At 38.0% G+C, this 22,826-nt stretch overlaps 1 protein-coding gene across 1 annotated transcript in view; it reads left to right on the top strand.

The window, feature by feature from the left end:
* Window positions 1-887: 887 nt before the first annotated feature.
* ROCK1 (Rho associated coiled-coil containing protein kinase 1) overlaps window positions 888-22,826 on the top strand; it is a 148,178-nt gene continuing 126,239 nt past the window's right edge. Inside the window, exon 1 of the mRNA XM_024757892.1 lies at window positions 888-1,013. Coding sequence (XP_024613660.1) covers window positions 921-1,013 — 93 coding nt within the window. The 5' untranslated portion in view covers window positions 888-920. The remainder of the gene's footprint in view (window positions 1,014-22,826) is intronic.

Consider the following 22,826-nt stretch of genomic DNA (forward strand, 5'->3'; position numbering starts at 1 on the left):
CGCATGCGCAGTCGGCGCCGGCGGTCTCCGTTTGTTTGAACAGGAAGGCGGACATATTAGTCCCTCACGGCCCCCCTCGCCCCACCCCCCAAGCACTCGCCGCGCGACTCGCCCTTTCGCCAGCCCGGGCCACAGCGCCTCCCAGAAGCTCCCCCAGCCGCAGCCGCCGGGACCGGGCTCTCGTCTCCCTCACCGCCCCCTCTCCAGCCCGTCCTCTCCCAAGTCTCCATCGGGCACCGACCTCGCCCTGCGCCGCCGGACACCGCAGCAGCAGCCCCGGCAGCGCCGGGACAAAATGGGAGACTGAGGCTATCCCGCGGGGACCAGCTCTTGGCCGAGGCGGATCGGTGCGTCGGGCCGGGCCAAGTGGATCCGGGGATGCAGGGCTAGACCGTCTCCAGCGCCTCAGAGAGGAGCGGGCCCGGCCCGGGGCCCGAGCGGCGGCGGCGGCAGCGGCAGCTGGCACAGCTCCGCGCCCGCCCTTCGCTTTCGCCTTTCCTCTTCTCCCTCCCCTGCTGCCCGGAGGAGTCTCCACCCTGCTTTTCTTTCTCTCCCCCCTCCTGCCCATCTCGGGACCGGGAGCCCTCCATGGCGAAGGCGGCCGGGGCCCGCTAGGCTGAAGCACTTCGCCGGAGCGACGAGGCTGGTGGCGACGGCGCTGTCGGCTGTCGTGAGGGGCTGCCGGGTGGGATGCGACTTTGGGCGTCCGAGCGGCTGTGGGTCGCCGTCGCCCCCGGCCCGGGGTCTGGAGAGCGGAGATCCCCTCAGTGAGGGGGAGGAGGGGGAACCGGGCGCACCTGGTGACCCTGGGGTTCCGGCTCCTCCGCCCCGCGGCCGCGAACCCACCGCCGGAGGAAGTTGGTTGAAATTGCTTTCCGCTACTGGTGCTGGTACGAGGGTATTGTCACAGTAGCAGCAACATGTCGACTGGGGACAGTTTTGAGACTCGGTTTGAAAAAATCGACAACCTGCTGCGGGATCCCAAATCGGAAGTGAATTCAGACTGTTTGCTGGTGAGTAGCACAGTTCTCTTTTGCTTGTCGGAGGTTCTGTATTTATTTCCTTCCTCTTGCTTTCAGTCTGGTTATCTGCAAAAGAAAGTTTCAGGTGTGCATCATCTTGGAAAACACCAAAATCTGGTGTTTTTCCTGAAGAGTCTTGGAGTACCATTGAAAGCTCATGCCGTAGACCTATTTATCATTGGACTGGCTCTGCACTCTGAACTTTTAGCTCTGACTCAGTTTATCGTTACACAAAAGATACTTATAAACCTCTGTTGCAGGCGATTATATAAAAAGTTACCACGTCAAAGTCATTACTACATATATAGTTTGTTGAATGGCGACCTTAGTAATATTAATCCTTCCTATCGGTTTGACAGTAAAGTTGGAAAAGACTGCTTCCATTTACAGCTATTTATCTCCTTAAGGGTTTAATTTTTAGACTTGTGACAATGTAGAATCGATATTGAGGAAGTGATTTTTGAGCCAAAATGTCATAGGTGATTTGAGTCTGAGGAACTTTTTGCTGGACTATTAAAGTTTAAAAATCCAAGATATCTGATGGTAGGTCATCACGATATTAACATCTTTTACAATATTTTTGATTACAAAAGTACTGCACAGATATTTTGTCATAATTGCCTTTTTTGGTGGTGTTGTGCTTAACATTATAACTTTTGAAACATTCTGAAGAAGTTTTTATGATATGAAAGTCCGAAACACTATTTAAAAAACTCTTCTGTGGTTGATAGCATGAATAAGTATTGTAGATAACTGGAGTTCTTAAATTTTTTCAAAATCTCCTAATAGTTGCAAACTATTTGTAAGCAAGTTTTTCCTTTACTGAACAGCCAAAAGTTATGTAATAATCCTATTTTGGCCCAGACAAAACCACATTATCTTAAAAGTTTCAAGGAATATGTATATGGATAGTAATTTACAACCTTCTCAGAGAATTAATGTTAGATGTCCACAGTATTTGGGATTAAAATTAAGTGAATTGAATAATGCCATTCAGAGAAATAATACAATTTTAAAATCTCATCTTGAATCAGGAAAATGATGTAGATCATTTAAAATTAACATACATTTCAGTTACTCTAAATACCTGTGTATATATTTTTTAACACATATGGGTCTACAAGAAAGTTTCTCCCCAAAGCTTTCTAAATTACTCTAAGCATCCTCGACTGTGAAATAAGAGTTGTGGGTTGTATATTTGAAATGTCACACCCACATGATGGATGCTCTTCATATAGAGAAACAAAAAAGAGGGTTGATGCTTAATACAATTGAAAACATTTTATTGAATAAGAGAAGGAATTAGAACTTATCTTTCTAGGAAGGATTTCTATAACTTTTAAGAAGTCTAATTCTTCTTTTAATATTTGTCCAATTTTTGTATATCTCTTGATTTTACTTTGCTTTTTGATCTCCTTATTCCATGAAGCAGTGTTACAGGGAGGGATTAGTAGGAATTTTTTTGGTTGGTTTTAGTTGTCTTCTAGCCTCTTGCCGTAGCTTCATTTGGTGGGAACCTCACAAATTTATTGAAATGTGGAGGATACAAGGAAATGTAAGTCATGAATTCTTTCCTTGAAAGTCCATTCTATTTAGAAAAACAAGTCCTAATCACACACATACACAAAAATAAAGCAAAACACTTCACAGATTGAGAAAATATGTGATAAATTTCAAATGATTGGTATAGGTAATAAACACTCTTGGATATTGAAAGGAAGAACTCTGTGAGTTGAGAGAGCCACAGTATGCTGTATGCTGGATGGATAGGATTTAGATAGAAGGTAGTCAAAGGAGGAGTGGAAGATAACGTGAATAGAGGGTGGAAACATGACGGGCTCGCACATGCTAGGGGAACAGAAGATAAAGTTGGAAGGATAGATAGGGGTTAGAGTGTGGAGGATTTGATTGCTAGGGTAAGGAGTTTAGATTATTCAGTATGTTGTGGCTATTAAATATTTATAAACAGGACTGTGCTAGGGTGAATGAAGATGAATGTGGTAGTTGTGTGCAGGATGGGTTGTGTGGAAAGAGACTGGAGATGGGGTGAGATTTGAAGTTTTTTAAAAAATTATTTTAATAGTCCAGAAATGATTGAAGCTCAAAATTGGGGCATTAGAATGGGGAAGGAGAATTGATGGAATTTGATTGGCACGGTTGGGGAGAAGGGGCAACCAAGAAGAATAGTTAGATGACTAAAAATTTTAAGCCTGGGTTATAGGGAGACTGGTGAAAACAGGTCAGGTTTGGAAATCGCTTGGGAAGAATTGGCTACAGATAAATTCAGGTTTTTTTTGTTGTTGTTGTTTGTTTTTATTTTTTAAAGAACTCTTCTTTTTTTTTTGATAAATTCAGTTTTATATTTGTTGTGTTTGAGGGGATAGTAGGACAACCACAAAGACATTATCTGTAGACTATTGGAGATATGAAACTGAGCTCATAATTAAAGATAACAGTTTGGAAATCATTAGCACACAGATGCAAGTTGAAACTGATGTAATGATAAAAGGGTAAAGAGCAAAGAGGAAGAGTCAAGAAAGTAGGCAGGTAGTCATGCCCTCTCAGAGTTAGGACAGCCAAGTATCTTGGAGCCCAAAACGTAAAAGAACATAGTCAACAGACATATTCCCCCATCCCCTTTTTTCTGTTGAGTTCCATAATTGCTTATTGATAGCTGTTGAAATTTTATTATATTAATCTGAACTTGGTAAAGATTGAATTTTTCTTTGGAGGCAGAACCCTTTTTCCAGTTTTGTAGCATCTAACATGAATTTTCTTTGCATGATTATTTTATGTTTATCATCAAACATTCATTCATTTATTCAACCATGCAGAATGACCTACCAGGCAGCTTCATCTTTTTCAGTGAGTCTGTTTTTACTCTTCCCTGTCTGGACTTTGGACATCTCATGTATTGTAGGAACAATACCCTTTTTAAATTGATTGACTTTCCCTATTATTTTGGCCTTTGTTGCTTTATTTAGCTGATACTTATTGAGTATGTATTTTGTGCCGTGTGCAACACTCAAGTTCTAATATTTTTTTGGTAATCTCAGAAAATAAAGTTGTCAAATTATGTTTTCTTGACTGGACCTACTCTTCAGAAATGAAAGTTCCTACACCTTTTGATTTCAGAAGAGTTTGTTGGCATAGGTCTTTTTTTAAAAAATTTAATTAATTAATTTATTTTTGGCTGCCTTGGGTCTTCGTTGCTGCCTGTCGATTTTCTCTATTTGTGGCGAGCAGAGGCTAGCTACTCTTTGTTGTGGTGCGGGGGCTTCTCATTGCGGTGGCTTCTCATTGCGGTGGCTTCTCGTTGTGGAGTACGGGCTCTAGGCGCGCGGGCTTCAGTAGTTGTGGCTCGTGGGCTCTAGAGTGCAGGCTCACTAGTTGTGGTGCACGGGTTTAGTTGCTCCGTGGCATGTGGGATCTTCCCGGCCCAGGGCTTGAACCCCCTGCATTGGCAGGCGGATTCTTAACGACTGTGCCACCGGGGAAGTCCCTGGCATAGGTCTTTTAAACCACCTCACCCACAAAGAAAACAGTTTTTTTTGTTGAGTATTAGTAGTTATAAAATAATGTAGCTGGTAGAAGCCCTGATAAATGATTTCTTCAACTTTTTCTTGAACACATAATTTATTTTAAAAACCAGGTAAGCCCATTTTTCATATTGCAAATGTAAATGCTAAAATAGTCTGCAGATGCTAAGGTAATACGGTACCTAGTCACTCGTTTCCTAGATCATCCAAATTACTCAACGTTGGTTTTCTGTAAGTCAGATTCTTTCCAGTGTCCTAATGGTTCTCTTACTGTCCATGTTATAGTTTATAATGATAATCAAGAGCTGTTTTTCTTTTTCCAACTTTTTTTTTAAACTTTAGAATTATTTTATCTAACGTTTGTTAACAATTTCTCAATAGTTTTGAGTACCTCTGAAAACAGTAAGCAATGGAGTTTAATTAACGTTTATTTTTCCAGAGGCAAAAATGCCTACAATTTGTAAGCTAAAAAGGAAAAACAAAGGCAGGTGAGTGGGAAGATTAGGTATATATTTGTCTTGAGGTTTGACATATATTTCTTGAAAATAAAGCTATCTGACTGTAGCATCTTTTTTTTTTTTAGTTTTTGTTTCTGACCTTTTTTTTCTAGTTTTGTTTAGTTGGTGGAGGTGTAACAATGAGTGAGTGGCATAGAGGGAAGGCAACCAATAATAGATGAACAGTGCATACCGAGTTCCAACACTGCTGTCCCCTTTGTACGTATTTGTTGCTACCATCATTCATTAGTCAGTTTTTCAGAATGTAGAAGGCAAATGTAAATGAAGTTTTGAGTTTTTCCTCTTTAAATTCTCTTTTTCTGGGCTTCCTTGACCTAGTGCTTTTCCATCTTTACATTGCTGACTTCTTTTTCCTTCAGCCACAGTCTTTGGCCCGTAATACTTAGCTTTCTCTTCACCTGTCTTGGAGAATTCATCCATTCTTATATCTTCAGCTGCTATCATCTCTGTACCCATGATATCCAGGTCTTTATTTTTTAGTCTTTTTGCTGTTTTTGAATCCTGAATACCTGACTGCCTATTAGGCATCTCTACTTGGATGTCATATTTTTACTCAAATTACTAATATTCCAAAATAAGCTTCATGTCACATAACTTAACCTGTTTTGTCATTAACACTGCTAGTGTGCCTGTCACTCAAATGGAACTTTCGTTGTGTACTTTAACTTTGACAATCCTAGGTCACATGTTGGATTATTTCAAAAGATTGTGGCTAGCATTCCAGATTCTAGATTATTGCTGTATAGTCCCTCTTTGTGTCCTGCCAGTTGCATTGATCACATTTGGGGTTATATTACTGTTGGTGGAATGAAAAGACTTGAGGTCATTAAGTCTTTGGGCCTTAAAGCTATATGCTTGCTAGTGTTCATAATTCATGAGTTAATGAGTGTTACCAGTATCTGTTGCATATCTGGTTAGTTTGGATCAGACTGTTTTGAGGTCATTCATTCAGCAAATCTTTGTGTAGGTTCTAAACGTGGATTCAAATGTAGGCTCTGTCGTGTACTTACCAGATGATTTTAGGTGAATTATTTTAACCTCTCAAAGCTTGTTTCATCTTCAGGAAAGTGGAGGGATAATAGTACTAGATTTTCGTAAAGATTAAATAATGTAGACAAAGCAATTATCACAACATGTGACATTTAGTAAGCATTTGTTAATTGGTAACTATTATTTTTGTCATATTTATAGTATTCCTGTTATATGCTAGTCACTGTGCTTAGGCTGGAAGTTGATATTTATTGTCTTCTCTGAGTGCAGAGTAATTTATCTGGCACTTCAAACCATGCTTGTAAATTCATAATCCAGCTATACTTTATTTGAAGTGTCCAAGCCAGTTGTTACTGACAATGGAGACATTTAGATGAGATTCAGTAGAATGAGGAGGGGCTTTTGGAGATTGTTTATTCATTTAGTCATGATTTATAACATACCTACTTTGTGCTAAGGGTTCAGAGTGATAAAAAAGATAGTTGGGAGCTGGTTTACAGAGATTTAGTTATCTTACTCTCTTTCTGTGTGTATCTTATACTTTCACTATTCTGTTAAACAGCCCTATTGCACCACAAGAACCCTGTGGGTGTATAGAGAGGTGGCTCAGAGTAATAGCTGAGACATGAATTGGGCCATTCATTAATCTCTTGAGTCAGAGCTGCTTTTAATCCAGAAGAAGGAACCACAGATAATATTTTATAATGAACAAAGAGTAAATTCCCAGTTTTATTTTATTTTATTTATTTATTTTTAAAATTTATTTTTTTTTGGCTGTGTTGGGTCTTCGTTGCTGTGCACAGGCTTTCTCTAGTTGCAGCCAGTGGGGGCTACTCTTCGTTGCGGTGCGCGGGCTTCTCATCGTGGTGGCTTCTCTTGTTGCGGAGCACCGGCTCTAGGCTCGCGGGCTCAGTAGTTGTGACTTGCAGGCTCTAGAGCACAGGCTCAGTAGTTGTGGCGCACGGGCTCAGTTGCTCTGCAGCATGTGGGATCGTCCTGGACCAGGGCTCGAACCCATGTCCCCTGCATTGGCAGGTGGATTCTTAACCACTGCGCCACCAGGGAAGCCCCAGTTCCCAGTTTTAGATTAGATTTTGCATAACTTTACAATTTAGTTTTATTTCATGATTTTAAATTTTGATGTGTTTATATGGTAAAAACTAGAGATTCTGATATATGACAGAAAGGCCCACATATCAGGAAATACTACATACGGAGTTCTGTTGCTGAAGATAGTCTAGTAGCTCCCCTTCCCCATGACCATCCCCACTAAAAAAGAGGTACATCCATTTAGTTTAAGCCCAGAACATAGCTGATGAATACCCCACACATGTATGTACAAGGAGGTGAACAGATACTACTGCATTTCACAATGGAAAATATTTTTTAAAATATCCTGTTAGCATGGTATAGTGAAAAGTACACTGGACTGGAAATTCAGCACTGACATATCCTTGTTTTGCTGTTAACTCTCTGTGTAGCCAAGTAAATCTTTTTTCTCATCTGGGCTTCATCTTCCCCAATGAAGAATTGGACCATGTAGTTGCTAATGTCCATTGTGTCTCTAAAAATTCTATAAGTCTTTGTTTATTATAATTCCATAAACATTAAAAAGTTATGATTTATTATTTAAGAAGGAAAATTTTAAAGTTAAGTGATTTGGGGGTAGAAGTATAAGAATAGGAACCATCTTTGGTAAGTGCTATTTTTGCAACTAGTTCTACATAGCCTTGGAAGATCATCCTAAGATAACTTTTAATTGTTATATTTGGCAGTTATTCTTTTTTGCATTTGTGACTTGTGTCATAATTGTAGGGGTTTGTGCTTTTTAAACAGAGAAAGTAGTAATTGAGTTACTTATCTGTTTTCCACTAAAATGTATACATGTACTAGTTTACTTTTCTAATGTGTCTGCCCTTCCTGTTTGGGATTGTGAGATGTAAGAGTACATTTTCATAATAGTTTCTAAACAGTTAGTAGGAACTTGAATGTTCAAATTAACATTCAAAGTTTGATGTCTTAGGAGAGAGGTTGTCTTAAACATGTATCATATTTTAAAGCATACCCTAACCTGTGTCCCTCCTTTATTCCTATGTTTATTTTTATTATTTAATTTTAGTTTATTGTTATTCCCATACTTTATTTATAGTCTTTATTCCATACTTTCTATACTGATTTTTGGCAAGAAATTGGAATTTTATCTTAGATTGTTCCCTGGAACTAATTTTGAAATGGTGAACTACAGTTAACTCTTCTTTTTTCTCTTTGCTGTTATTCGTTCATTAATGAATAATGAATTCATTTATTCAGCAAATATTTATTTGCTGTGTACTGTGTGCTAGGTGCTCTGGTAGGCACTGGGGACCCCATGGTGAGTAAAAGCAAAGGGCTCTGCCTTCATGGAACTTACAGTCCCAGGAACAGGATAAGTTATGAGCAGATATGAATGGGGTAAAGCTTGAAGGGGAGGTAAGAGGTATGATCATGCCTTTTCTCTTAGGTGGAGTATATTTAAAGACTTGTGGTGAATTAGTCTAAGTGTGTAATTTTCAGATATGTCTGTAGATTGTATGTACTGGATTCCCTTGAGGACTTGTTAAAAATGGAACCTGAGCCCATGCCCAGACAAAGTCAGAATTTTGGGGTATGAGTCCTAGGATCCTGCATGAGATGTGGATTCTTAGACATGCTCAAGTTTGAAAACTATGGTTTTAGTGGAAAAAACATGGATTTTTGTTTTGTTTGGTAATTTTATAAATGAAAAATTTCAAACATACATCAGTAGGGAAAATAGCATAGTGAACCCCCATTACTCAGATTCAGCAGTTTTCAAAATTTTGTCATACTTGCTTCATCAGACATCCTTTTTCTTGCAAAAATATTTTAAAGCAAATTCCAGATATTGTCATTTCACCCTTACATACTTCAGTAAACATCTCAAAAAAATTTTTTTCTTACATTACCACAATGGCCATTATCATGTCTAACAAAATTAAAAGTACCTTGGTATCATTAATTCCCAGTTTATATTCAAATTTCTCTGGTTGTCTAAAACGGTGTCTTTTTTGCAGTCGCCTTATTAGAATCTAGATTCGGACAAAGTCTACATGTTGCTTTTGTTTGTTAGGTCTTTTAAGTCTCTTTTTAATGTAGAGCAGTTTTTTCCCCCGTCTCCTCGATCTGCCACCCCCATTGTCTTGTTGAAAAAACTAGGTCATTGGTACCATACAGTGTTTCATATTCTGGATTTTTTTTGTTTGTTTCCTTGTCATGTCATTTAGCTTGCTCCTGTATCTTCCATGTTTCCTGTAAGTTGGTAGTTAGATCTAAAAACTCGTTTTAATTATTTTGACCTTTTAGTCAGGAGTGTTTCATAGATTGTATTTTCTTTTGCATCATATCAAGAGGCATACAGTACCTGGCTGACCCACGCTTTTAGTGATGCTAAGGTTGGTCAGTGTGTTCAGGTGGTGACAGCCTGAATAACTTGCTTTGTAAAATCCTTTAGTATCCTTTCAGCTAATGGTTACATCCATTTATAATTTTTAGCTGAAGCAGTTATTCATCAGGGAAAGCAAAATAATGGTTTTCTAATTATGTCATTCCTTTCACATTTATTAACTGTAATTCTTCTGTTAAGAGAATATAAGAATTTAAGAATGTTTACTCATCATCTATAGGGCTGTTTGCTTACCGTGAAATAGGGTTCATAAAGTACAGGGTGAATGCATCAGTCTTTCTCTTTATTTTTATTTTTTTTTAGGTTTTTATTGGAGTATAGTTGATTTACAATGTTGTGTTAGTTTCAGGTGTACAGCAAAGTGAATCAGTTATACATACACATACATCAACTTTTTTTTTTTTTTTAGATTCTTTTAGTCTTTCTCTTTAATTGCCACTTTTCAGAGTGAGGTATTTTGGAGGTTTAGTGTGCTAGACATGGCACAAATTGGGTATTTGAGGGAAATTTAAGAAAGGGACTATTTACAAATGTATAGACAGTATTTAAGGAAATCAGTAGGGGTATTACAGTACCCTGGGACAAGTAACAGTGGGGAAAGAGCTACTACCACTTTTAGGATGACAAGGGAAGAGAGCAGTTGGAAGGGTAGCTCTACGGAGAGGGCTTTCTGGCAGGGACTGTGGTTTTAAGTAGAGATAGAAGCATGTTGATCTGGCAGTAAGGGAACAAGGGGAATATATCCCCTGCTGTTATCGGCCTCCCTCCCTACAGTCTCCTACTGTGGTCTCCCTTTGCCTAAAAGGCTGGTATGCAAAAGAACTCATTAATCTAGTCCATAAAGTTCAGCGGATAAGATATACCCAACATTTATTTATTTCTCTCTTTTATTTTGTTTTTTATTTTTGGCATCATTGTGGAAACCATTAAAAAATATATTTGATGTGTTTCAGTCAATTTTTGTCATCTTTGCTATGCTCAGTTTGTCCTGTCTTTGACTAATGGGAGCCTCTTTACATTGACTCCCATCTTATTTGTCTATGATCTTAATAATCTTTGAGGGAACTTCCTCGTTTCTTGGTGTAATAAGATGACCAGGCTCATCTTGTACATACATTTCTTTCCCCAGACTTGGAAATCAGCCATTTAGTGGGGAACTGGATGCTAGTACTCATTACTACTGGTTGAAATTGCTTCTTATCCTTGTTTAATAATTAGGGCTGTGAAATTTTATTTTTGGAAAGAAGAAAAAATACTTTATACTGATAATTCTAGTTTATGTTTATCATCACTTTGTATTTTTTGCTTTTACATGGAAAGATCTTAGTTCTAACAACACTAACATAATTACACATTTGTTTAATTTCCAAGAATGTGGGTATGATATAAATGAAAGAAAAACTGAATGGTTGGTGGGTGATGGTGGGTGGGGTCTGAAGTACAGAATTGTACTCTCTAGTTGACACTGTAAATTGTAAACTGAAAAATTGTATGGCCTTGGACAGCTAATATCTACTCTCTGACCCTTGGTTTTCATTAGGAGTATTAGTACAAAATTCAGTAGTTGAAACCATCTCCAAACTGTCTTTAGATACAAGTGTATTTAAATTCCCAACCTTATTAAGAAATTCTGTTTTAGATATGTCTTCTATCCTTTAGTTAATTTTTAAAATTTTAATGCTGTAACAGTAGGACAAAGAAAATGTTTCCCTAATTTTTATCATCCACTCTAAAAGTGTTTACTCATCTCATCCTAATTGTATTTCCTTTGTTTATTTCTAGTAATATCTAGTCATGGAGGCAATATAGCATAGTGGTTGAGAGCATGAGCTTTGCAGTCAGACTGTGTGATTTTGAATCCCAACCAGGTCAGGCACTTAGTAGCCTTGTGAGTTTGGGCAAAATTCTTAACTTTTTTAGGACTCATATGCTTACATCATCCTCAAATGAGATTAATCATAGACTCTCATAGGGCTGTTAGGAATATTAAATGTGAGAATGCTAGTGCATGTAACATGCTTTGCATAGTTCTCAGCCTTTAGTTAATGTTAGCTATCATTATCATCATCATTGTTTTCATTATATGTCTTCACAATTTGTTCTGGGAAAAAGGACTTTTGTGTTGACCAAGAGCATTATTATCCACTTCCCCATTCCACAGGCCAACTTTTTATTTAGTTGAGTGATCTTGGACAAGTTATCTAACTTCTTTGAGCCTGAATATATTTAATCTGCAAAATGAGAATCATAATAATATTTACTTCATAGGTTTAATCATGAGGGTTAAATGAAATAATTTATATGCAAGTGTTGTAGTTTCATCCAGGTGTTAATAGTTACTCCTTTCCTTGCTCTACCTTTATATTACAGATTTATGAAGGTTCCATTGTAGTTAGAAATACTAGTACTTGGAAACTTGGGAGAAGAGTAGAATGGGATTCTTTATTTGAAATATTTCTTGAATCTGATTTTTGCTTTCTTTTATTTCTGCCCTTCTCAAGTCGAAAGTTTCAACCCAACATTCTTGGGTTTAGTGGGCCACCCTAGCAGTTTGCCAGTATAGTCCATACTATATCTTTCTTTTTCTTAACTTTAGTGCTTTTGGTCATGTGGTCTTAGTTTCCCTATTTACTTAGTCTTAATTCCTACCATTCTCCAAAATAGACGGTATGTTCCAGGTGGATTTCCTCACTTTCTACAGCATGTTGCCTGCTCTTTCCCACCAGGCCTTATCTTTCTCTCCCTTTGAGTTCTCCTCTATGTCCTCCTCGCCAATTTTCTCATCTTTATAGTCTAACATAAGTTACAACTGTGTTATACTGTTATTTTCTCTTTTGAACTTCTATAGTACTTGTAGTCTGTCCCATATAGTTTAGAACTTGATCAGAACTGTGTTGTATGAGTCTAAAGTGTTTAGTCTTACCTGTCTAATGAGAATTACTAATGAGGGCTTAGTAATTTTGGACATTATTGTTCAATGAATACTTTTTGATGGTTGTGAATGATTATATGCCCCCCCCATTCCCCTGTTCTTTCTCTCTGAATTTGTTAGGATGCTGTCAGTTATACATGATAGCACTCAACTTGAATTTTCCTAGGCAAAAAGTATTTCTAGAGTCAGAGAAACCTGATCTCATTAAAAGTATAAAGATTCAGTTGAACTTCAGTAAGAACTGGAACTTGGGCCTCAAATGGAAACAAGCCATTCTCTCTCTATTCTTATTCTTGCTTTGTGTTGTCATTCGGACTGTAGACTGGTTTTAGTCACTTGTGTGGAAGATACCGTTGCCCAGAGCGCTGGAGCTTTATATCTAACAGCTTCAGCTTCAACCACTGATTTTAAATCTTGGAGTCTCAAATCCAGAGCTCTGGAGCAAAAGATGCATCCATTCAGCTTGGGTCAGGTGCTCACCCCTCAACTAATCTCTTGTGATAAGGATCACATGAGAACTATGAGAATGGGGAAGCAGTTCCCAGGAAAAGAAGAGCAGTGGGGCAAGGCAGACTATAACATAGATGTTCCTTATACCACTCCTCCCTTCCTTCTTTTTTTTGACCTTGGCTGGATCGCTTAAACTCTCTTCAACAGCCTATCCTTCAGTCTGTGAAAGGGAGTTAATAATAATTTATTTCATAGGGTGGTGGTAAGCATTAAATATGATCATCTGTAAAGCATGGTTTGAAACCTCACAAAAACAGTTGTGTAAGCTGATGATAAATGGCTGCCCCTAGGTCCCTTTTGCCCTTCTGCCCTGTGCTCTTCTGCCCTGGCCCCAAAGCTTTTTTGTTTGTAGGAGTTTATCCTGCCATTCTAGGTTGTTAGGTGGTCTTTTGGCATTACCTGTCTCAACCCAGTCCCCCATAGCTTCTATCATCTTTTTGAGTAGAAGAGAATGAAGTTATTAACTTCGTATAGCTTTTCTCAGGTGGTTTTAGAGTAAATATTTATTATAATTAAATGAATTATAATCTAAATAAAAACAATGGCCTTATTTTTGTAATTGTAGCATTCATGCTCAGTCCCTGCCCCTTTTCTTCTTATAGTAGTGGCAGAGTAGCCACTTAATTTAGTGAATTGAAAGCTAAGGGCCTATAGAGAGTCTACTCCTTTTTACCTATATTAATTAGGAATCTTTATTGTAAAGGACTGAAAACTCAACCCAAATTAATTTAAACAACAAAGAATGTTATTGCCTCTGAATACTTGATAGGTAGATTCTAGCTTCAGGAATGTCTTTTTTCAGGGCTCAAATGATGTGACTGGGAGCTGGCTTTCCAAATCTGCTTCTTTAGTATTGTCTCCTTTCTCAGGTACATAACTCCTTGTGGTTGTAAGGTACTTGCCATTAGTTTCCATGAGTGCTTGTTCAGGCATAGTGGAAGAAAAAGTCTTTTCTTCTAACCTTTAAATAGAGTTTCTAACTGATCTGGCCCACTAGATCATGTGCCCATATCTGAACCAGTCACAGTAGTCAGAAGAATGGTGTGATGGTAAGCGTAGGCCTCCGTCATGAGCTCCAGTCTCAGAACTGGGAGTGAGTCGTCTTATTCCAAGACAGAGTATTAGAGTTGCATGAGGGAGGGATGGAAATTGGAGTTCAGTTTCCAAGATAGGGGGAAATGACCTACTGGGCAGTCGCAAACAGCAAGTATCTCCTATATTAGATGGAGATTCCTCACCAAGAGAGACCCAAGTTATGATAGTTTATTCTTCCTTATCTTTTTTGTAAATGACGTTCTTACTAAATTGTTAAGTTATCTGACATTAGAGTTAGCATAAGTATTGTCAACTAGTTGCTAAAGACTGCCAGTTTAAGACCACAGCTGGATAACATTTGGTCCTTTAATGAAAGGATACCTGTATGCTGCTTTGCCTTAGTGATAAGTCTTTGGGTAACTTAGTGAAAGATTTCCAAATGCCTGTTCATGGATCAACCATATCAAAACCAAATACAGATTCTGGCAGGCCTCACCACAGCCTTACCGTACGAGAATTGGAGTTGGAAGATGTAGTATGCTGAAATTTGTATTCTTAACAGAGTCTAGGTGATTGCATAGCCAGGTTTGGGAAAGACTGAATAGTTGCCAACTAGCTAGACATTATGCCTCCTGCATATACCTCATTTGGGAAGCTGCTGTGAGGAAAACAAAATAGATGGAAGTGGTAGGATTGGATAGAAAAAAACTTGCCTCCCTTTTAAGAAAGTATTTTCTCTTTTTAAAAATATGTTTTAAGAAAGAACAGGTTATATGAAAAAGAATGAACGTTTTCTGAAAAAGCTGGTTTTGTTTTAGTTTGTTTGGTTGATCTGATTTCAGGCGGGGCAGGAAATCAGATTTGATAAAGAATTCAAGTAGTGTTACCCTCAGGCATCATTGTAACTCCCCAGTACCTTGTTCCTTTGCCAGCTAAAAGGAAAGGACCTCCTGTTTTCTTAGTACTTATGAAGAAATTGTTTAAATGTGAATAGGCTATGAAAGAATAGTATAGTATATTTAAAAAACAGATTTTTAAAAATAAATTCGAAAGAGATTGGAAATTTACTGTTCCTATGAGATTAAAATTTTTTTCCTAAATGAAAACATATTTGAATTACTTAAATAGCTCGTGGGCTTCTGAGCTATTATATATTGAGATATTGATGCTCAACATGTAAGCTCCATGAGAGCAGGTATCTGATTGTCTGTCTGGTTCACTGATGTGTCACTAGTTCCACGAGCAGTGCCTGGCATATTTTAAGTTTTCAATAAATATTTGTTTGTTGTTGAATTACTAGAAAATGTTTTTGTTTGCTTCTGTGATGAAAGCCAAGAACAGCTGACATGAGGTTAAGAGATACGGTGTAATTGGTAATTTATTTAAATCTAAGCTGTATCTGTTCTAGGGGGATAATATATTTTAAAACTACAAATGGTATGTATAAAGGTATAGGTGGGTTCCCCCACTCCCCAATATCTTTTATTTTTATTTACTTATTTTTTTTGCGGTATGCGGGCCTCTCACTGTCGCGGAGCACAGGCTCCGGATGTGCAGGCTCAGCGGCCACAGCTCACGGGCCCAGCCGCTCCGCGGCATGTGGGACCCTCCCGGACCGGGGCACGAACCCGTGTCCCCTGCATCGGCAGGCGGACTCTCAACCACTGCGCCACCAGGGAAGCCCCCCAATATCTTTTAATTTTGGATGGGGAGCCAAAAGCCAATATATTCATCTTTATAAGACTTTGCACATTCATTATTTTATTTAATCTTTACAACAATCCCATGGGCTGACTGATGCAGATATTATTCTTTATAAATTAAATTAAACCTTAGAAAAGGTAAATGAATTGCCTGACATAACAGCGTATCATCAGTAACTGGCAGGCTTTCAAAGATCCTTCGTCTGTAGTATAGTGGAAAGAGCATCAAAGTTGTAGATAACATGCCACAAAGAGAAGTGTTTCCACAGCACTTAGGAGAGTGCTTTGTACACAGACTGCACAAAGTGAAAAACATTTAAATTGAAAAGTATGGGCATTGGTAAAAAATGGAGTGGGGAAGATGAGGTATGTAGTAGTAGGGAAAAGATCTTGCTAAATGTTTATTGACTAGGTTGGAGGGGGAAGGTAAGTAAGTTCTGTAGTATTTTACTTCAGAAGCAGTGGTCTAGAACTTGACTGGGTAAGGGATGGGAGTCAGTTCTTTGACTGTGCAATGTATTTATTGCAAGGTTCAAATAGCTTTCTGCTAAAACATATCTTTGTCGGATTTGACACATCTGGAAAGTGAGTATTGGTAGGCAATCTAAGCCATGAAGCATGGTGATCTGAAGTAGAATAAAATGATGCGTGATGATTAATGACACCATCATGCACATTAATTTAACAGTAGACAGTAGTAACATTTTACTGAATTGGTATCAAATAAGATACGGGATGACTTTGGGAACATGTTAAAAAAATTAATATCTGTGTATTTGGTGCAGGGATTACTGTCCTATAACAGAACTGAACATTTATCAGGGGCTAGGGATGGGCTAGGGGATTGACTGCAAAGAGGTACAAGGGAACGTTTAGGGTGATGGAAGTGTTCTGTATCTTGATTGTGGTAGTGGTGGTGGTTATACAGCTGTTTGTCGAAATTCATTGAACTATAAACCTAAAAAGGATGAATTTTATTTTACGTAAATTATACCTCAATAAACCTGAATTTTTAAAAGAGAAAAAATACTTGGTGAAAGGATTAGTAGTCCTATGACAGAACTAAACATTTATTTGCTACTGTCAGTAATATAGCCTTTGAATATGAGGGATGTGTCTTTGTGTGTGGCTTCACTTATGTATGTATGTGTCACTTGGGAAGGACCTGTGCTGTCTGAATTTTGAAGTGTGATGATTGAAAAACAACTGGTAATATTTGTGGCCAGTGATAAAATTAGAGCTTTTATGTGAAAATTAGAATTTTGGAAAACTTGTATTTGCCACCCTGAGCTTGACAGCTTTCCAGTGCCTAAAGACTTTTCTCATGTAGTTGGTGGTGACATTAATAAATGTGATTTTTGAACATTGTGTGATGAAATGTATCAACATTTGGAAGAGCTCATAATTTTTTGGAAGAGCCAATATTTTCTCAATGACCAATTATAAAATCATCGATGAGTAAAAGATCTACTCGAAGTACAAGATAGGCCGTTACATTTTTTTTTAATTAATTTATTTTTGGCTGTGTTAGGTCTTCATTGCTGCACGCGGGCTTTCTCTAGTTGCGGCGATTGGGGGCCACTCTTCATTGTGGTGTGCGGGCTTCTCATTGCGGTGGCTTCGCTTGTTGTGGAGCATGGGCTCTAGGCGCGCAGGCTTTAGTAGTTGTTGCATGTGGGCTGAGTAGTTGTGGCTCTTGGGCTCTAGAACGCAGGCTCAGTAGTTGTGGCACACGGGCTTAGTTGCTCCGTGGCATATGGGATCTTCCTGGACCAGGGATCAAACCCGTGTCCCCTGCATTGGCAGGCGGCCTCTCAACCACTGCGCCACCAGGGAAGTCCACCATTTAATTTAAATATTACAAAGTGAGCGCAAAAAGTTCATTGATACAGTTTCAGATTCCATACTGCAAATGACTTTTTTTTTTTTTTTAATGTGTCTGTGCCGTGTGGCTTGTGGGATCTTAGTTCCCTGACCAGGGATTGAACCCGGCCCTGGCAGTGAAAGTGCAGAGTCCTAACCACTGGACTGCCAGGGATTCCCTAATGGATTTGTTTTTAAAAATCCATTCTGATGATCTGTCTTTTAGTCAGTGTGTTAAGAGTATTCCCATTTAATGTAGTATTAACGTGTTTGGGTTTGTCTCCCATTTTATTACTTATTTTGTACTTCTTCCCTTTGTGTTTTGTTCCTGTTTCTCTTTCTTGTCTTCTTTTGGGTTATTTATACATTTTTTAGTATCCATTTTAGTTTATATATTGTGTGTGGGGTTGTTAAATAAATTTATTATTTATTTATTTATTTTTGGCTGAGTTGGGTCTTCGTTGCTGCGCATGAGCTTTCTCTAATTGTGGCATGCGGGGGCCGCTCTTCATTGCTGTGCGTAGGCTTCTCATTGTGGTGGCTTCTCTTGTTATAGAGCACGGGCTCTAGGCACGCAGGCTTCAGTAGTTGTGGCTCGAGGGCTCTAGAGCGCAGGCTTAGTAGTTGTGGCACATGAGCCCAGCTGCCCCGTGGCATGTGGGATCTTCCTGGAGCAAGGCTCAAACCCGTATCCCCTGCATTGGCAGGCGGATTCTTAACCACTGCGCCACCAGGGAAGTCCCTGTGTTTTTGATGATATTTTTTATGCAGTTTTTTTAATGGTTGCTGTTCTAGGCATTTCAGTATACATGCCTGACTTTTCACAGTATGCTACCACTTTTTAAGGAATGTAGGAACCTTACCACCATAAATGCCCCTTCACTCCTCCCCTTTATGTTGTAGTTGTCTTATGTATTTCAGCTATACAGATTGAAAATCCCGTCAGAAAATGTTATAATTTTTGTCTTCATTGGTCAAATATATTTTAAATAACTCAATAGGAGAAGAATAGGTAAATTTATCATTTTGGTTGCTCTTCTTACCTCATGTTCCAAGTTTCCTTCCACTATTGTTTTCCTTCTGTCTGAAGAACTTCCTTTATGAGGTGGTGTTTTTTTTTTTTTTTTTTTTTAAGTAGTCCTTTTACAGCAAGTTAGCTGGCTATGAATTTTCATAGTTTTCCTTCCTCTCAGGCTGTTTTTATTTCATTTTCATTCCTAAAGTATATTTTCAGTGGCTATAGAATTTTGGATTGATAGTTCTTTCCTTTTGATACTTTAAAAATGGTGTTCCACTTCTTTCAGAGGTTTCACATAGTTTCTGGTGAGAAATCTTCAGGTATCCAATTCATTCTCCCCTTGTAATAAGTAAGGTCATTTTTTTCTGGTTGTCCTCAAGGTATTTTCTTTGTTTTTAGTTTTAAGCAGTTTGATTATGATGTGTCTGGAAGTAGGTTCCTTTGGGTTTATCCTATTGGGGTTCACTGAGCTTGAATCAGTAGCAAATATGGGAAGCAAATATGGGAAATTTTCAACCTTTGTTTCTTTAAATATTTTCACTGCACTAAACTCTTTCTCCTGTCCTTTTGGGACTCTTAATAGCACAAATGTTCCCCTTTCTGTTGTCTTCCCACAGGTCCCTGGGGCTCTGTTCATTTAAAAACAATTTTTTTTTTCCTTTGTTGATTAGATCATTTTTACTGATGTATCTTCAGGTACAGGCGTACCTCATTTTATTGTGCTTTGCTTTTTTGCACTTCACAGATACTTTAATTTTTACATGTTTGTGACAACGCTGTGTTCATCAAGTCTGGTGGTGCCATTTTTCCAACAACATTTGCTCACGTTGTGTCTTTATGTTGCATTTTGGTAATTCTTGCAACATTTCAACCTTTTTCATTATTATATTTATTATGGGGATCTGTGATTAGTAATCTTTGATGTTAGTACCATGACTACTGAAGGCTCAAATGATGGTTAGCATTTTTTAGCAGTAGGGTATTTTAAAATTAAGGTGTGTACATTGATTTTTAGATATAATATTATTGCACAGTTAACTGCAGTATAGCATAAACATAAATTTTATATGCACTGGGAAACTAAAAAATTCGTATGACTGGCTTTATTGCAATATTTGCTTCATTGTGGTAGTCTGGAATCAAACCCACACCATCTCCAATGTATGCCCGCATACTGAGTCTTTTCTCTTGTCGTCTCTGTGTTGCTTTTGAGCTTATCGAGGGTGTGCTTTTCATTTTGGTCATTGTATTTTTCCCTTCTGAATTTTCCATTTAGTTCTTTTTTTATTGCTTACACTGTCTAACCATTAATTCCAAGTGTTTGCCCTTATTTTGGGGAGCATTTTAATAATAGCTGTTTTAAAATAATAGCTGTTTTAAAAGTCTTTGTTAAGTCTTTGTTAGATAATTCCAACCTGTGTGTCATTTTGCTATTGGCATCTGTCATTTGTCTTTAACTTTTTGTTTTGAAATAATTACAGATTTACAGGAAGTTACAAATATAGTGCAGAGAGGTCTAGTGCACCCTTCACCCAGTTTCCCTTGATGGTTACATTATGCATAACCTTGGGACAGTATCAAAACCAGCAAATTGCAATTGGTTTGATGTGTGTGTACAGTTCTGTGCCATTTTTCCACATGTGTAGATTCCTGTAGCCACTGCTACAATCAAGATACAGAACTATTCCATCACCACAAAGATTTCCCTGTGTTACTTCTATATAGTCATATCCCCCCACCCCCCATATCCCTAACCCCTGGAAACCACTAATCTGTTCTCCATCTGTATAATTTTATCATTTGAAGAATGTTATTAGAAAAAAATCATACAGTATACAACCGTTTGAGATTGTTTTTTTCACTCCTCATAAAGCCCCTGAGATCCATCCCCATTGTTGCAGGAATCAGTAGTTCATTCCTTTTTATAGCAGGGTATCATTCCATAGTGTGGATATACCACAGTCTGTTTAGCCATTTACCTACTGAAGATAATTTTTGTTGTTTCCATTTTTTGGCTATTAGAGATAAAGCTGCTATGAGCATTTGTGTGCAGGTTTTTGCATGTACAGTGTTTTCATTTCTCTGGGATAAATGCCCATGAGTGCAAATGTTAGGTCATATGATACTGGCTGTAAAACTATTTTCCAGAGTAGCTCTACCATTTTATATACCACCCTGCAATGTATGAGAGAGACAGTTTCTCTGCATTCTCATCAGCATTGGTATTGTAACTATTTTTCATATTAGTTGTAATGAGTATATAGCGATATTTCATAATGACTTTAATTTACATTTATTTAATGGCTAATGATATTTAGCATCTTTTCATGCAGTTATTTGCCAGTCAGTACATCCTCTTTGGTGAAATGTCTGTCTATATCTTTCTCCCATTTTCTAATCAGATTTTGTTTTGTTTTTAACATCTTTATTGGAGTATAATTGCTTTACAATGGTGTGTTAGTTTCTGCTTTATAGCAAAGTGAATCAGCTATACATATACATATATCCCCATATCTCCTCCCTCTTGGGTTTCCCTCCCACCTTCCCTATTCCACCCCTCTAGTTAGTCACAAAGAACCGAGCTTATCTCCCTGGGCTATGTAGCTGCTTCCCACTAGCTATCTATTTTACATTTGGTAGTGTATATATGTCCATGCCACTCTCTCACTTTGTCCCAGCTTACCCTTCCCTCTCCCCGTTTCCTCAAGTCCATTCTCTATGTCTGTGTCTTTATTCCTGTCCTGCCCCTAGGTTCTTTAGAACCAATTTTTTTTTTTTTTAATTCCATATATGTGTTACCATACAGTATTTGTTTTTCTCTTTCTAACTTCATTTTGTATGACAGACTCTGGGTCCATCCACCTCACTACAAATAACTCAGTTTTGTTTCTTTTTATGGCTGAGTAATATTCCATTGTATATATGTGCCACATCTTCTTTATCTGTTCATCTGTTGATGGACACTTAGGTTGCTTCCGTGTCCTGGCTGTTGTAAATAGAGCTGCAATGAACATTGTGATACATGACTCTTTTTGAATTATGGTTTTCTCATTGTATATGCCCAGTAGTGGGATTGCTGGGTCGCATGGTAGTTCTATTTTTAGTTTTTTAAGGAACCTCCATACTGTTCTCCATGGTGGCTGTATCAATTTATATTCCCACCAGCAGTGCAAGAGGGTTCCCTTTTCTCCACACCCTCTCCAGCATTTATTGTTTGTAGATTTTTTGATGATGGCCATTCTGACTGGTGTAAGGTGATACCTTATTGTAGTTTTGATTTGCATTTCTCTAATGATGAGTTATGAGTGATCTTGAGCATCGTTTCATGTGTTTGTTGGCAATTTGTATATCTTCTTTGTAGAAATGTCTATTTAGGTCTTCTGCCCATTTTTGGATTGGGTTGTTTGTCTTTTTGATATCAAGCTGCATGAGCTGCTTGTAGATTTTGGAGATTTGTCAGTTGCTCAGATTGTTTTTTATTGTTGAGTTTTGAGAGTTATTCAATTATTCTAATATATATGGTTTGCAAAAGATTTTCCCCAGTATTTGGCTTGTCTTTTCATCCTTTTACCTGGATCTTTTGCAGAGCAAAAGTTATTTTCGACAAAGTCCAATTTATCAAAAATCTTTTAGATTTTTAAAATACATTTTGTGTCATGTTTCAGAAGCTTTCACTAAGTTGTAGTTCTCAAAGATTTTACCCTGTTTTCCTAAACACTTTAACATTTAAATGAGTGATCCAATTTGAGTTAATTTTTGTGTGAAGTGTGAAGTTTAGATTGAGGTTCATTTTTTTAATGGATATCCAATTCTCCAAAACCATTTATTGAAAAGACTACCTTCCTCCATTGAATTGCTTTTGTACCTTGTCAAAAATCACTTGGCTATACTTGTGTGGGTCTGTTTCTTGGTTTTCTATTCTGTTCCATTGATCTATACAGTTGGCCCACTGTATCCACAGTTTCCAGATCCACAGATTCAACCAACTGCAGGCTGAAAACAGTCTGGGAAAAAAAATCCAGAAAGTTTCAAAAAGCAAAACTTGTATTTGCCTGTAGTTAGCAGTTATTTACATAACATTTACATTGTAATTGCAACTATTTACATAGCATTTTCATTGTATTAGGTATTATAAGTAATCTAGAGATGATTTAAAGTATAGGGGAGGATGTGTGGATGATATATACAAAGGCTATGCTTTCCCCCCCCCCCCCCCCCCGCGGGCCTGGGGAGACA

The sequence above is a fragment of the Neophocaena asiaeorientalis genome, unplaced genomic scaffold (assembly GCF_003031525.2).
Source record: "Neophocaena asiaeorientalis asiaeorientalis breed wild unplaced genomic scaffold, Neophocaena_asiaeorientalis_V1.1 scaffold142, whole genome shotgun sequence".
NCBI classification, from domain to species: domain Eukaryota; kingdom Metazoa; phylum Chordata; class Mammalia; order Artiodactyla; family Phocoenidae; genus Neophocaena; species Neophocaena asiaeorientalis.